The sequence below is a fragment of the Schizosaccharomyces cryophilus genome (assembly GCF_000004155.1).
Source record: "Schizosaccharomyces cryophilus OY26 unplaced genomic scaffold supercont4.5, whole genome shotgun sequence".
Classification (NCBI taxonomy): Eukaryota; Fungi; Ascomycota; class Schizosaccharomycetes; order Schizosaccharomycetales; family Schizosaccharomycetaceae; genus Schizosaccharomyces; species Schizosaccharomyces cryophilus.
The window spans coordinates 639,410-652,868 of NW_013185628.1; the positions used below are offsets into that span (position 1 = coordinate 639,410).

A 13,459-nucleotide genomic window follows, 5' to 3' on the forward strand; every position below is an offset into this window, starting at 1 on the left:
TCTTTTATTTTTCTTTATTTTTGAATACATCTTTTTTTTTTTATTGTTTTTATGGAAGGAATCGTGTACCATTTGCTGGAACTTTCTTGTACTAGCAACCTCCTACTACGGTTTCAATAAGAAGCAAGTGCCTATCCAGAAAAAGTAAATAAACAAAAAATTTCTGAATTTGGAAAAGTCAATAGTTTCTTTTCCAAAGGAAACGTTTTACTATTGTTTTCTAACTTTTCTTTTCTTCGTTTCTTTGTGTCCCATGTCTTCTTTTGCATCATGAATTTCCCTAATTCTGTAGTGGTGTTATTTTGTTTTTTCTGGAGAGCACAAGCGGAGCGCAAAAAGATACATCGCAGAGTCATGGGAAAAAAAGAAAAAAGGAATTCAAAAGGACTGTTGGGTCAATCAGACACAATCTAATACCTAACATTTCACTACCCATGTTTTAATGTTAATTACGATATGTAAACAATTCATCCCAACAAAGTTCTTTCGCACCATGAATTTTTTTGTATACTTTTTCCTAAAAATTTTTATTTTGCTCTAGATTCACAAATTCATCCACTGATTCTTACATTCTTATAAATACCTTTGAATTCTAACCCAAAATCCATGACTGTAGAGACCTCCAAAATAAAAAATATTTCTACTTTCCCTTTCATCAAACGCTTCAAAATACCTAAATACGATAAAGTAATATTTTCCCATAGCATTACCTTCCTCTTTTTTGCTTTGAGAGTCTCCATTCATCTGCTTTTTCAAACCGATTAAATAGCGGCACAACTTTTTGTCCCTTTTTCGACTTGGATATTTGGTTCGGATTCGCAAATTTGAAAAACGTCGGTGCCACCTCCACAAGCCATCGTGGATGAATCGTACTGACCGTATGCATATACTCCTTCGTCGTCTGAATTAACTCATGATAAATTACCCACTCAGCTGGTTTACCAAACAAAACACTACTGGGATGCATATACACTTGTGCATTCTCCACTGTCGTTCTATAGCATCCTTCATGCGAGTCTCTCTTGGCTACATTCGTAAAGTGTCCAGAACACAACGCGCGCAGAATCAATTCCCGATTTCGACCACACGATATTACCGGCTGACGATAACGGTCCATCAATCTCAGTATTTGTTTACGTACATCTTCTACTCTCCGAAGCCCTCGCGCTTGAATGTAATGTTCATAACACCAATTGTCTGAGCATCTGTTAGTTTTCCATGCCGTATATACATTCAATAGCGTCAAATGATCACTTTCTGGATTCGAAAACTGCGCACGATGTTTATCCGCTTCTTGCTGCTTCTCCCTTGGCCGGCTCCAGATATTGGGAACACTTAACATGGCTATAATTGTCAAAAGCTCTTCAGAACATCCCAGTTCCACACTCGTAATCAAAACCTTTGATAATTGTGGCTCCATAGGAAAGTCAGCCATTTTGCGACCCAACGGTGTTAACAATCCTTCGTCATCCAGAGCCGATAATGCATACAAGTTCTGCAAAGCCGCAACCATCGTCTGCGCTGGCGGTGGATCCATAAAGTCAAAGTTCAGCAGATCATTAATTCCCATGGCTTTTAGCATAAGGATTGTATAAGAAAGATTTTGACGTTGAATCTCAGGAACCGGACTAGGTAGCATCTCATTCTGGAAAGCATTTTCAGTGTATAAACGATAACACTTTCCGGGTCCTGTACGCCCTGCACGTCCGCTTCTTTGTCTAGCTTGTGCCTGCGAAATTGGAGTAACTACAAGAGAATCCATACCTAACTTTGGGTCAAAACAACTTTGCTTTACAAAACCAGGATCGACCACATAGTAAATTCCATCAATTGTCAAACTTGTCTCTGCGATATTTGTAGCAATAACTACCTTTCTTCCTCCTGGAGGAGCAGGTTCGAAAATACGACTTTGTGTTTCAGAAGGAAGCGCAGAATACACGGGTAGAATAACCAATTCAGGTACAGAGTCCCCTAGCATTTTTGTTCTTTCATGGAGAATTTCACAGCTGGTATCGATTTCCTCTTGTCCTGTCAAAAATACCAAAATATCACCTGGGCCTTCAGTCAAATGTATTTGCATTACGGTTAATAGTGCTGCATCGAGATAGTCACTTTCTGGTTGCTTAGCATATAAAATTTCAACAGGATAAGAGCGGCCAGGAATTGTAAAAATAGGACATTTATGAAAATAAGAGGAGAACCGTTCTGCGTCTAATGTGGCAGATGTAACAATTAGCTTCAGATCAGGTCTTTTCGTTACCGTATGTTTTAGCAATCCAAACAAAACATCAGTAGCAACCGTTCTTTCATGTGCTTCATCAAGAATTATAACAGAATATTTTTTCAAGAGTGGATCAACCAAACATTCACGCTGAAGCATACCATCTGTCATGTATTTAATTTGAGTCATTCTACTTGTCTTATCCTCGAAACGAATGGTATAACCAACTTCTTCTCCAACTCGACATCCAACTTCTTCAGCAACACGCTTCGCAACTGACATAGCAGCAACACGTCTTGGCTGAGTACAACCGACTATTTTCCTATTATCCGTATACCCCTCTTCAGCTAGGTATTGGGAGATTTGAGTAGTTTTACCGGAGCCTGTCTCACCCAACAAAACTAAAACTTGGTTTTTGAAAACGGCTTCTAAAAACGCCTTCCGAAGTTTAAAGACAGGGAGGTTTTCTCTTTGTTCTTTCATACTTAAAGACGTCTTCTTTCCGTATGATATATCAGGACCCTTTGCAGATTGTCGCCAGCTGGGAGCCTGAGTAGTCATTTGTTTAGCAGCTGTATTGCGTATATCCTGAGCAAATTTCTTATCTTCCGGACGGGCCATTGTATCATTCCAGACCAAAGATAAGTCTTGTTTTTCTAGTTCTTTTTCGCTTTGTAAGCGCGTTTCTTTCTGACGCATTTCTCGACGGTCACTAGCTAGTACTTGCCCTTGCATTGCAGCTCGAGATAAAGATCCGTCAGGCGCTTTTAAAACTTTTATAGGAGAAAGCTTAAGGGAGAGCTTTGTTTGACCAGCTAGGAATCTAGGTTCTTCATCACGTAATTCAATTTCAACATCTTCATCATCCTCAGGCTTCAACTCAGGGTTATTAAAGGTAGTAAAATCCTCCTGAAACCCAGGAATACTCGATAATGAGATTGTTCCTGAAGCAGCCAACTGTTGTAGTTCCCAAATCTCAGGAGATGTCAGTCTCTTTCTTCCATTGTTCCTACCGGGATCAAAGAAATCAGATCCCTGTCCATTTTTCTGATCCCCGTCCCCGTTTAAACCCACTGAGTTAGCCCCAGTACCACGATAAACGGCATTGTCATCAGTTTTCGGCTTTAAATCCTCTCCAGTAACCTGATCAACCTCTTTCATGGAGAGGCCTATCCTTTTACTAGCTTCGTCTACCCGGGTAACCTTAACTAAAACAGGTTGTCCATATGATACAACATCAGAGGGATGCTCAACACGTCGGCCACCCATTAAATTAGATACATGCACCAAACCATCTGTTCTTTGGGAAAAGCCGTCTAGTGTTACAAAAGCACCAAAATCCTTTATACTAGAAACAATACCAGGGTATATTTCATGTAGTTTGGGGAACCCGCTATAAGCATTCGTTTTTCGACGTCGAGAAGCAGAACCACCATCGCGAGGGCGATTAGGTATATACCGGTCAGTGGGAGATCGATCCCGACCACGGTAAGAGGGAGGAGGGCTTCTTGATCTTTCTCTGTATGAACTGTTCCTAGAGTTATCCAGCCTTCTTGAACGAGAAGAGCTGGCCAGCTGATTTAATTCGTTCATCGTATCATTCATTAAATCACTGTCTTCATTAGACTTTTCAAGATTACTATGATCGGGAATACTTAGACCAGGAAACAACTCCCGCTTTCGACCCACATCATCCCTCTTAGACGTTAAATTAGGCTCTGTAATTTTATTTTGATCAACGATATCATCTTGAGCTTTCGCCTTCAGCTTTGGATGTAATTCCCGAATTAATCTAGCGATGTTTTGTAAAAATGACTCTGCAAACTCTCCTCCTGATGCTAGGACGTTTTCCTTAAATTCATCATAAGTCTTGGAATGCTCGTACAAGTTTATTACAAATTCAGAAAGAGTTTTATCATCAATCCCTAATTATATTAGCATAATTCTTTAAAAATGTCCCAATTCTTTAATTGCCAATGGCAAAAAACATACCAGTATGATTTTTTATTTCAGAGGCAACCTTTGAAACCAGAGACAGGTACTCCAATTCCTCTAAGTCATCCATTTCCTCAATTAAATATATAAAGATGAAAATTGGAATTAATAAAACGAAGGAAAATGGTATAACATTTAGGCGTTACTAATGTGTAAATAGAAGAGTACAAATGTATCGAATTCCAATAGGAGACACGATTAGATGTACTCGTTATATCAATTAATATTAAAATAACGATACTGAGGGTGAAAAATGCAATCATTGGAATCGATGCAAAACAAGTTGAAAGGAAGCATTACAGCTTAGTTATTTAAATATTTACTTTTGAAAATGAAAGTATTTAAACTTGAACTCATAACATCTTTATATCCAAAATAAAAAATGAACACAAAAACAGATGTCAAAGGTTTTACAATATTTTAATGCTCTATAAAACTTACAATAACTCTAATTTTGAAATAAATAGTATTGTGTGTCCACTCAATGCAACACATCATTATCCAGTTGAAAGTTAAAATCAAGTGTATTAAAACAACCCTAAGTGTTAACCAAGTACCAAAACCAAAACCTTAAGTAATCATAAAATATAAAGTGAGAGACAATATTAATGTATGAGCCAATCCATCCCCAATTTTAGAGAAGCATTGAAGTATACGGTTTAAACTACTTAATCGGTAGAAACAATAGTAGCTTGGCTGGTAACCTCTACAGATTCGGATGAATCAGCAAGAGCCGAATCAGCATTAAAGTGAGAAACATCACTCCATTCCACAGATTCACCAGAACTAATGAACTGATCAAGTAAACCAGCGCTAGCGGCAACCAACCCGAAAATGGGAGTAGATGGTTTGAGAGGCTTGGAAAGATATTCAGGGTGATATTGCACACCTACGAAGTAAGGATGATCGCGCTTCTCAATAATTTCCATACGCTCAGCTTTTTCATCTTTACCGACAAAAGTGAGACCCCTCTCTTCCATGAGTTCGACATACTTGGGGTTAACCTCATAACGATGACGATGACGCTCCAATACTTCTTCCGAATTCTTATGAAGCTTACGGAGTTTACTCCATTCACTATTAGGCTGGAAGATAGTAGGACGCAAACCTAATCGCATTGTACCACCCAACTTGTCTTTATTGATTTCAGGCATGTAAACAATAACATGCTTATCGGCTTGAGGATCAAACTCTTCAGAGGTAGCATCTAAAAAATGTTAGTTAAAAGAACCCAGGAAAATAAATCCCATTTATTTCCCCATTTATTGTCTTTCTAACTTTAATATAGCACCTGTCTACAGTTAAAATCAATGGGGAAATGATAATAACCTCTAGTAGGTGCATGTTCACTGAATACAGCTAAAAAGACAGTAACGAGGGACCTGGGATACCAATATTTGTAACTTACGCTCAATTTCACAAACATGACGGGCAAACTCAATTACGGCAACTTGAAGACCGAGACAGATACCCAAATAAGGAGTGTTATTTTCACGTGCCCACTGAGCAGCAGCAATCATTCCCTCAATACCACGAGAACCAAACCCACCGGGAACCAAGATACCGTTTGCAGAGCACACCAAATGCCAAGCCTTGTGGTAACTAAGGGGATCAGTGTGATTCATACTAGCCTCTAAATGGGAAGCCTCAACCCATTGTAAATCGAGCTTACGACCACAACGCATAGCAGAGTGCTCCAAAGCCTTAATGACGGAAATATAGGAATCTTTAAGATGTGTGTATTTTCCAACGAGGACAATGCTAACCTTTTGAAAAAGACGGTCATGACCAGAAGTCAGAAGCTTCCAAGAGTTCCACATAACCGAACCGGCGTCAGCATTTACAGAAGAGATAGGAATCTGATCCGACTTGAAGCGAATTTTAAGAAAATCTAACAACTTATTTTCAAGAAGTTGAGGAACATGATAGGTACTAGAAACATCATGGACAGCCAAAACCTGTTCAGGGCCAACATGACAGAAAAGAGAAATCTTTTCAATAACATTTTCCTCAAGAGGTAGCTTGCAGCGGCAGGCAATTAAATCAGGCATAATACCTAAACTACGAAGATCTCTGATCGCTTGTTGAGTAGGCTTCGTTTTTTGTTCACCGTTAATAACAGGAACAAGGGATACGTGAATAGACACGAAATTATCCCGTCCAACACGGAACTGAAATTGACGCATAGCTTCAACAAAAGCAGCAGATTCAATATCGCCAACCGTACCACCGAGTTCGACAATACAAACATCTGGTTCTTCACCACTTTGATCAACTGGTACACGAGCAACACGTTCAACCCAATCCTGGATTTCATTCGTGACATGGGGGACGATTTGTACAGTTTTGCCAAGATAGTCACCACGGCGTTCTTTCTCAATGACTTTTGAATAAACCTTACCGGTAGTAATATTGTTGTCCTTAGTCAAAGTAACGTTCAAATAACGCTCATAGTTTCCCAAATCCAAATCAACTTCACCACCATCATTTAAAACAAATACTTCTCCATGTTCCAGTGGTGACATGGTCCCAGCGTCAATGTTCATATATGGATCGATTTTAATACTGGTTACTTTTAAACCCAAGGTTTTTAGCAGTAAACCAGTGGAAGAGGCAATCACACCTTTTCCAATACCGCTAATAACACCTCCGGATACTAGTACATATTTCATCTTGATATCCCCTTTTGTTTGCTCCAAAGTTGGTGGTACGTGGAGGAGAGAAAAAGAATGTCAGTCATGGTCCTTATGAGGGCAGGGTGAAAATTTTTTTCTTTATTTTTTTTAACCCCAGCAATATTGGTATTATTTTGTTCCGTTTTCTTTATTATTTAAGATTTTTTATAATACAAAATTGACAGCGTTGCTCAATCTTATAGAAAGTAACAGTACTTTGGATTGGGTGTCCACACCAACATACCACTAAAGTTGGGTAAATGGACCGAATAAAGATAAATTATGATGTTATACTCTCTAGGATCTAATGGAAATTATCAGCTAGGATTAAAGCATGAGGAAGATATATCAAAACCAGAGAAGGTGAATTTTCCGGAACAACCAAAGAGAATTGCATGCGGAGGAAATCACACACTGATTCTGGATCAAAATGGTCACCTTTGGGCTTGTGGAGATAACAGAAAGTTACAGTGTTGTCAAACGTTTGACGACGTTATTGTAGATGAATTAATCAACAACCTGAAACCTTTGAAGTCAGATTATATTCATGAGTTTCAAATCGCGAACAGAAAACAATGGTCCATGGTGGCTGCTGGATGGGAATTTAGCGTCTTGGTGGGAAAAGACAGAAGAACTGTTTGGACATGCGGTGCTGGTCCTCATGGAGAGCTAGGCCAGGGAGAGGTTGGGGGGTCGTCTTTAACGAAAATTATGATCCCTTACCTTAATCAAAATGAAATTATACTAGACATATCTTCAAGTGTGAAACATTGGATCTGTGTTACGAACCAGGGTAACGTTTATGGCTGTGGAGACGGACGTAAGGGTCAATTAGGACCAGTGGTTCCAAAGATGACCAACAAAGTTCAGTTTTTGGCCAAAGTAGAGCATGCTCATAAGGTATGTTGCGGACTTCAGTTTTCTGCCTTCCTCCAAGAAACGGGTCGAGTAAGTATACTAGGCGGTGATCGTTGGAATCTTTCTGAGGAATGCATGCGATGGCAGGATAATAATCCGAAGCTTTCTTCTCTTATTGTTGATATATCTTCGAATTGGTCTACACTGTCTTTACTAGATTCCAATGGAAGAATTTATGCATTCGGCAGAGGTGATCGTGCTCAAAAAGCACATACTGTACAAAATAACGCGCAAACGATTGCTGGAGGTAGCGAACACAATATTGTGCAGACAAAATCAATGGAAGCATATATTTATGGATGGAACGAACATGGAAACGCATTTAATGAAGATCGTCAAGATGTTTACCAGGCTAAAAACTTGAGATTGCCAGGAGCGGTCACTTATGTAGCAGCAGGCTATGCAACGACATGGATAGCAACAGAAAACGAGTAGGAAGTCTAAAATAAAACAAAGTCGAGGATGCATTGATAAATTTAAAGGCTAGATGAAAGTATAGCAGGACAGCACATAAAATGAAAACGAAATCCTTTATTAATGATAGAACGTCAAACATTTTATAGCGTGTATTACATTGTTATATAGATATTTATGAAAAAGCAGAGAAACGAAATCTATTTGAATATAAAATGGAAGACGAAAAGATAGAATTAAGGGTTAACATCTTATGACAATGAAAGCTCGGATAACGGCAAGAATAATTTAAGCGTCAGTTCCAAGGAAACGAGCTAATGCTAGTGCGAGAAAAACCACAACGGCAATGCCCCAACGACTTTTGAACCATTTTCGTTCTTGACTTCTTGATGCATTCGAATCTGCCTCCGATGCACTAGGATTTTTATTCTGAGTTGCTGATTCGGCATTTACCTTTGCCTTTGCGGCAGCTTGTTCCATTATGTCTCGCCGATTCTGCTCTAAAAGTTCCGGAAATACGGCAACAAACTTGGGATTATCCATTAAATTAAACCGCTTAGTATCCTTTGCATAGGCTCGTCTTGTGGATTCGGGCGTGACAATGCCACCTGTAGTTATTTCATCGGAGGTCATAAACGAGACGAGGCCAACAAGAATCGTCGAAACCATCCATGCAGGATTCCACGACTTGGGATGAAAGTCAGAAAACGACAGACATAAACGAGTATTTGTTTGAAAACGTCCACTTGGCGTAATCATCCGTATTGCTGGAGGCTTAAAAGGATACTCTGAAGGGAATATAAGAGTTCCTGTATAACATTATGTTAGCGCAAACAAGAAAGACAAAGCATTTGCTTTTATGCACGAACCATGATATTGACCACCCTCATATGGCGTGTCTGGAGGACCAGTAACGATATAATGCCATTCTAAAATGTTTTCAGGTGCTGGTCTGGCGTCAATATACTCTACAGGATTTCTTTGAAGCGTTAAATATTCTTTCATTAACTAAAAATGTTAGTAGAATTACTTTCTTGATCCTATACCCTCTTATAAGCAGCCTTTGATGCCATTTTTGACTCAATGAGTTAGGAATTGGAAAGAAGCCACCGCCAAAATTATTACCATCAAAAATACAAACATGAAGATTGTTTCATTCTTGGTAGTAACTTAAAGAGAAAAATTGTTTATTTTACTTTTTTTTTTCATTATTTTTTTACATCTTTATTCTGTTTCCAAGAACAATGATGAGCATCCAACGTTTCTGTTCATCCTTCTAGACTCGGCTGAAATTCGGTGCGGGAGAGCTTTACTTTTACTTTCTTAGTTCGTTATTCGTTGATTTCATGAGACCAGAGTCAATTTCTATGTTTGATGTATTTCATGTACTCCATCCTGACAAACCTGCCCAAAAGTTCACCCCGTAAACAATCCCAAGTTCCAAAGAAAGAAATACGTATTGTTACTAAAAATAAAGCTATGAAACTGGCTGCTTCATAAAGCATGGTGTTCACTTTAACTATCTGTCTTGATGAAATGGAATGAAAGTTCATACTGTTCAAAGATACCTATCCGGTAAGCAACACTTCAATTTACAATACCAATGATTCCTTCTTAGGACAACAAGAAGTATGAATATTAAAACCCTCCAGCTCCCTTGTTTCATGGCATATTCATTTGTTAGCTTGTTTAATATCATAATTAGCATGTTCTGATATTACTGTCATCCTTATAAAGCATATTACTATAATCCTTAAGATTATAGATGAATAAAACATAATTAAGTCATACAATTATATAAGAAAGTCTTTATGACGTATTTATTTCAAGCTTATAATGGCGACCTCATGTGTAGTCAGCCTTTACCAACTAAGTATTTCGAATAGTACGCAATGAGTAATCAGGTTATTGTTAAGAATATTTCTTTAGACGTTACTGAGAAGCAAATCTCCGATTTCTTTTCCTTCTGCGGAAAGGTTTCCAGCATCTCAACTGCCAAAGAAGGAGATACTCAAACTGCCAATATCCAATTTGAACGCCCTAGCGCCACGAAGACTGCATTGCTTTTGCAAGATGCCCTCTTAGGACAAAACAAAATCCAAATAAGCAGTAGCGACGCCCCAGCTGCCGCTGGTAACGTCTTCGACAAGGGTGGTGCTGGTGGAGATCAAGCTACTAGCCAAGAAGATAAGCCTCGTTCTGCGATTATTTCTGAACTTTTAAGTCGTGGATACCATCTGAGCGATGTTACTTTGGAGAAAGGTATACAATTAGATCAAAGCCTTGGTGTTTCGTCCAGATTCAAAGGTGTTCTTGAAAGCGCGTTGTCTAGTGTTCGTTCCATGAATGAGCGCTACCACGTCAGTGAGAAAGCTAATGAAGTTGATAACAAGCTCTCTATCAGTGATACCTTTAACCGTACTACTTCTCTAGTCGGCAACTATTTCAATAAAGCTTATGAAACTGCTGCCGGCACATCAGCTGGTCAAAAGGTTTCTAGTGCTTACGGCTCTGGTAAAAGCCAGTTGTTTGGAATTCACAGTCAAGCTCGCAAACTTGCTGACTCCAAGAGCCATGCTCAAAATGCTACTACCGGGCATACTGAAGCTACACCTGCCGCTCCTACCGATCCCTCCGTAGACACTAAGCCTTCCGAGTAAGCTGTAGAAACAAGATCAAACCAAAATATCTTGTTCTTCTAATTATCTTGGCTTTTTGATCTTTACGTTATGGGATACGTGGCTTCACGTTCAGACATATTGAGAATATGGTATTTCGATCTTGGTGAAGGCCTTTCGAAATTAATATTTAATGATTATGAATACCTGTGATATATTGAAAAGAGAATTTAATATATAAACTTGATGTTCTGTTAGTACAAAGAAGATTTCTTTTACATGTTAAGATGAATTAATTTGTTAAATTTAGTCTCAAAGCATAGGTTTTGCGTAAACATATAATCATAGTCGAACTCAAAATCTACAGTAAATATTTATTGCTTTTCCAACCGATTAACGATTCCAGGGTCCTCAACAACCTCAGATTTAATGACTCAGATGCCTTCTTTAGAAAACCGAATTGAATGATCAGAGGTTGTACATTTTACATGCAACTTAATGTCTTACTCAAAGGAAACTTTATAAAAAAAAACAAAGATTGTTAATCCTCCTTTTCGTTGATCCGACCGTTCCTGGCTTGATCATCAATCAACACCCATTGAGCTTTCATATCAGGATAAGTAAGAAAATAAACCTTTCTATACGTTTTCTTCCTATCTAACTGCATCTTTCAGGTTTACCGTCGAAGCGATTCAGTTATTAAAATTCAGGTATTTTGGTGAGCTATTAGATCCAACCTGTTACCTTCTTATATATCTCTGTCCTAGCCATATAATTCACTTTGTCACATATTATTGCTCGTACTTTATTAAGCCTTCATTATTGAAGGTGTAATGCCTAAATGAAAAGTCATTATTCTATTCATCAACGTTTATGTCATGTTTGTTTCTTGAGAAAGTAAAACAAACAAGTATTCAGAGGATATACGGCACTCCCAAAAACCAGTCTGAATAGAGGATCATAGCACTAAATTATTTTTTCACCTGTCATCGTCGCTTTTCACTGAACAGTCTCTGACAAAACGTTGCAACTCTATATAAGAAAACGTTCAACTTTGATTTTGTATATTTCATGTTCTTAGGATCCTATGAATAGCCTATTTCAAGCCTTCCAAGTACTTTAATAGGAAGGTTTTGCTAGAAAAACTCAAAATCGATAAAAAGAAAAAGAACGGAATTCACCCTCATAAATATGCTTAACAAAAAGAAAATTATTAAAGTAAAAATTAGTGAAAATTATTTTAGACACACTTTGAACAAAGTTCGGTAAAACATTTGATTCTTAAGATGAGATAATCAGCCGAGAGTAACCTGTAAGTTCAAATTGTATTTTTTAACGAAATAGAAAGTAAGAAGCTACTTTTCTACCTTCGGTGAAGGGTTGACGACTGTAAATCCACCGGTACGCACAACTTCTGGAGCATTCGTCGCTATGGGTTCATCACTTATTCCTTGATTGGGTTGACTATATTCGGTAACGGCAGGCTCATCAACACCAACTTCTTCTTTTACTTCTGGTTTTGGGGTTGCTCTTGTTGTCTTTTTTCGTTTAGGTTCTTTTTTAGCCTTTGCTTCAGCGGCACCATCAAAGTATTTTTTCTTTTCTTCATCTGTCAAAGCATTCCAAGAATCTTCAAGCATTTTTTTTAATCCTGTTCCCTTCAATGCACTACCTTCCTCTTTTAATTTCACTTTCTCTTGAGAGGAAAAATAGGTAAAAGCCATATAATTTGTAACTCTGGGTATCGCAGCATTGGCTTTCTGTGTGGTGTTTTGAGCATCTGCATTTATTATTGGACCTTCCTCTCGTTCACTACTTTTCAGCGCACCCAATGATGCAGCATCCTTCTCTGTGTTTGTACCAGCTCCGATGCTCGTTGTTTCCTCTGACTTCTCATTTGCAATTTGTTGGTCCTCTTGGATTTCAGCAACGTTTTTTGGATTCTTCGAAGTCTCTGATTTAGTGGAAGGGGACTTTCGTTTCTTGCTTTGTGGTTGAGTACCTTTGGTGGATATTTTTATCTTTATTCCTTCAGGAGGTGGCTACAGAAGTTAGTAAAAATTAGCTTAATCAAATAGTTTTTTATTACCGGAGGAGATTGTCGAGATTGCTGACCAAGCTGATCAGCCTTTTCTTGAGATTGCTTTTCCAACTGTTCCATCAAGAAAGCTCGCTCTAGTCTTGCGCGTCGAACCGCTCGTCTAATATAATCATATTTTTTTAATAGATACTCATTTCCCGTCTGTACTTGTAATATTCTAGCCTTTAAATCCTTGCATTTTTGTCGGTACTTAATCTCTAAATTCTGTTAGAAATACTGCCTCTACATTTTCATGAGTCTTTCCTCACCTTCAGACTTTGATACAGCTGCTGGATAGGGACTATTTGTGCTCATTAGTCCACAATTCTTGTTTACTTGTACAGAAGGTAAGTCGCTGGCCACCTTAACTGAGAGTGACTTAGTGACTTTGACTTTGGAAGATTCCACAAAAAAAGGAGTTAAGAAAATATAAAACTTATATTCATAGATATTAGAAATCTACTATCTATGAATAATTTATTTGAATTCCAGTTCCAGTTTGAAAATGTTCAAGCTTAGTACTTAAAAAAATGAGGAT

General features: G+C 38.2%; 6 protein-coding genes across 6 annotated transcripts; 2 read left to right on the forward strand and 4 right to left on the reverse strand.

Annotated features, from left to right (window-relative positions):
- Positions 1 to 473: 473 nt before the first annotated feature.
- SPOG_00605 (ATP-dependent RNA helicase Prp22) lies at positions 474 to 4,379 on the reverse strand. Its single transcript, XM_013168780.1, has 2 exons — positions 4,214 to 4,379; positions 474 to 4,146 (listed from the first exon to the last, which is right to left on the reverse strand). Exons 1-2 carry the CDS (start codon positions 4,284 to 4,286, stop codon positions 707 to 709), a joined length of 3,513 nt encoding a protein of 1,170 aa, XP_013024234.1. The 5' UTR covers positions 4,287 to 4,379; the 3' UTR covers positions 474 to 706.
- Positions 4,380 to 4,623: 244 nt separating this feature from the next.
- On the reverse strand, positions 4,624 to 6,989 carry SPOG_00604 (CTP synthase Cts1). Its single transcript, XM_013168779.1, has 2 exons — positions 5,625 to 6,989; positions 4,624 to 5,423 (listed from the first exon to the last, which is right to left on the reverse strand). Exons 1-2 carry the CDS (start codon positions 6,886 to 6,888, stop codon positions 4,885 to 4,887), a joined length of 1,803 nt encoding a protein of 600 aa, XP_013024233.1. The 5' UTR covers positions 6,889 to 6,989; the 3' UTR covers positions 4,624 to 4,884.
- A 19-nt stretch (positions 6,990 to 7,008) lies between these two features.
- Positions 7,009 to 9,311, reverse strand: SPOG_00602 (ubiquitin conjugating enzyme Ubc6). The gene is made up of 3 exons (XM_013168777.1): positions 9,270 to 9,311; positions 9,093 to 9,231; positions 7,009 to 9,032 (listed from the first exon to the last, which is right to left on the reverse strand). The coding sequence occupies exons 1-3, from the start codon at positions 9,294 to 9,296 to the stop codon at positions 8,512 to 8,514; spliced, it is 687 nt and encodes a 228-aa protein (XP_013024231.1). The 5' UTR covers positions 9,297 to 9,311; the 3' UTR covers positions 7,009 to 8,511.
- SPOG_00603 (RCC domain-containing protein Ats1) lies at positions 7,128 to 8,353 on the forward strand. The gene has a single exon (XM_013168778.1). The coding sequence runs from the start codon at positions 7,174 to 7,176 to the stop codon at positions 8,242 to 8,244; it is 1,071 nt and encodes a 356-aa protein (XP_013024232.1). The 5' UTR covers positions 7,128 to 7,173; the 3' UTR covers positions 8,245 to 8,353.
- Positions 9,312 to 10,082: 771 nt separating the features above from the next.
- SPOG_00601 (RNA-binding protein Vip1) lies at positions 10,083 to 12,026 on the forward strand. Its single transcript, XM_013168776.1, has one exon. It carries the CDS (start codon positions 10,116 to 10,118, stop codon positions 10,881 to 10,883), a length of 768 nt encoding a protein of 255 aa, XP_013024230.1. The 5' UTR covers positions 10,083 to 10,115; the 3' UTR covers positions 10,884 to 12,026.
- SPOG_00600 (Ino80 complex HMG box protein Nht1) lies at positions 11,123 to 13,319 on the reverse strand. The gene is made up of 3 exons (XM_013168775.1): positions 13,191 to 13,319; positions 12,931 to 13,139; positions 11,123 to 12,883 (listed from the first exon to the last, which is right to left on the reverse strand). The coding sequence occupies exons 1-3, from the start codon at positions 13,234 to 13,236 to the stop codon at positions 12,197 to 12,199; spliced, it is 942 nt and encodes a 313-aa protein (XP_013024229.1). The 5' UTR covers positions 13,237 to 13,319; the 3' UTR covers positions 11,123 to 12,196.
- Between the last annotated feature and the right edge of the window lie 140 nt (positions 13,320 to 13,459).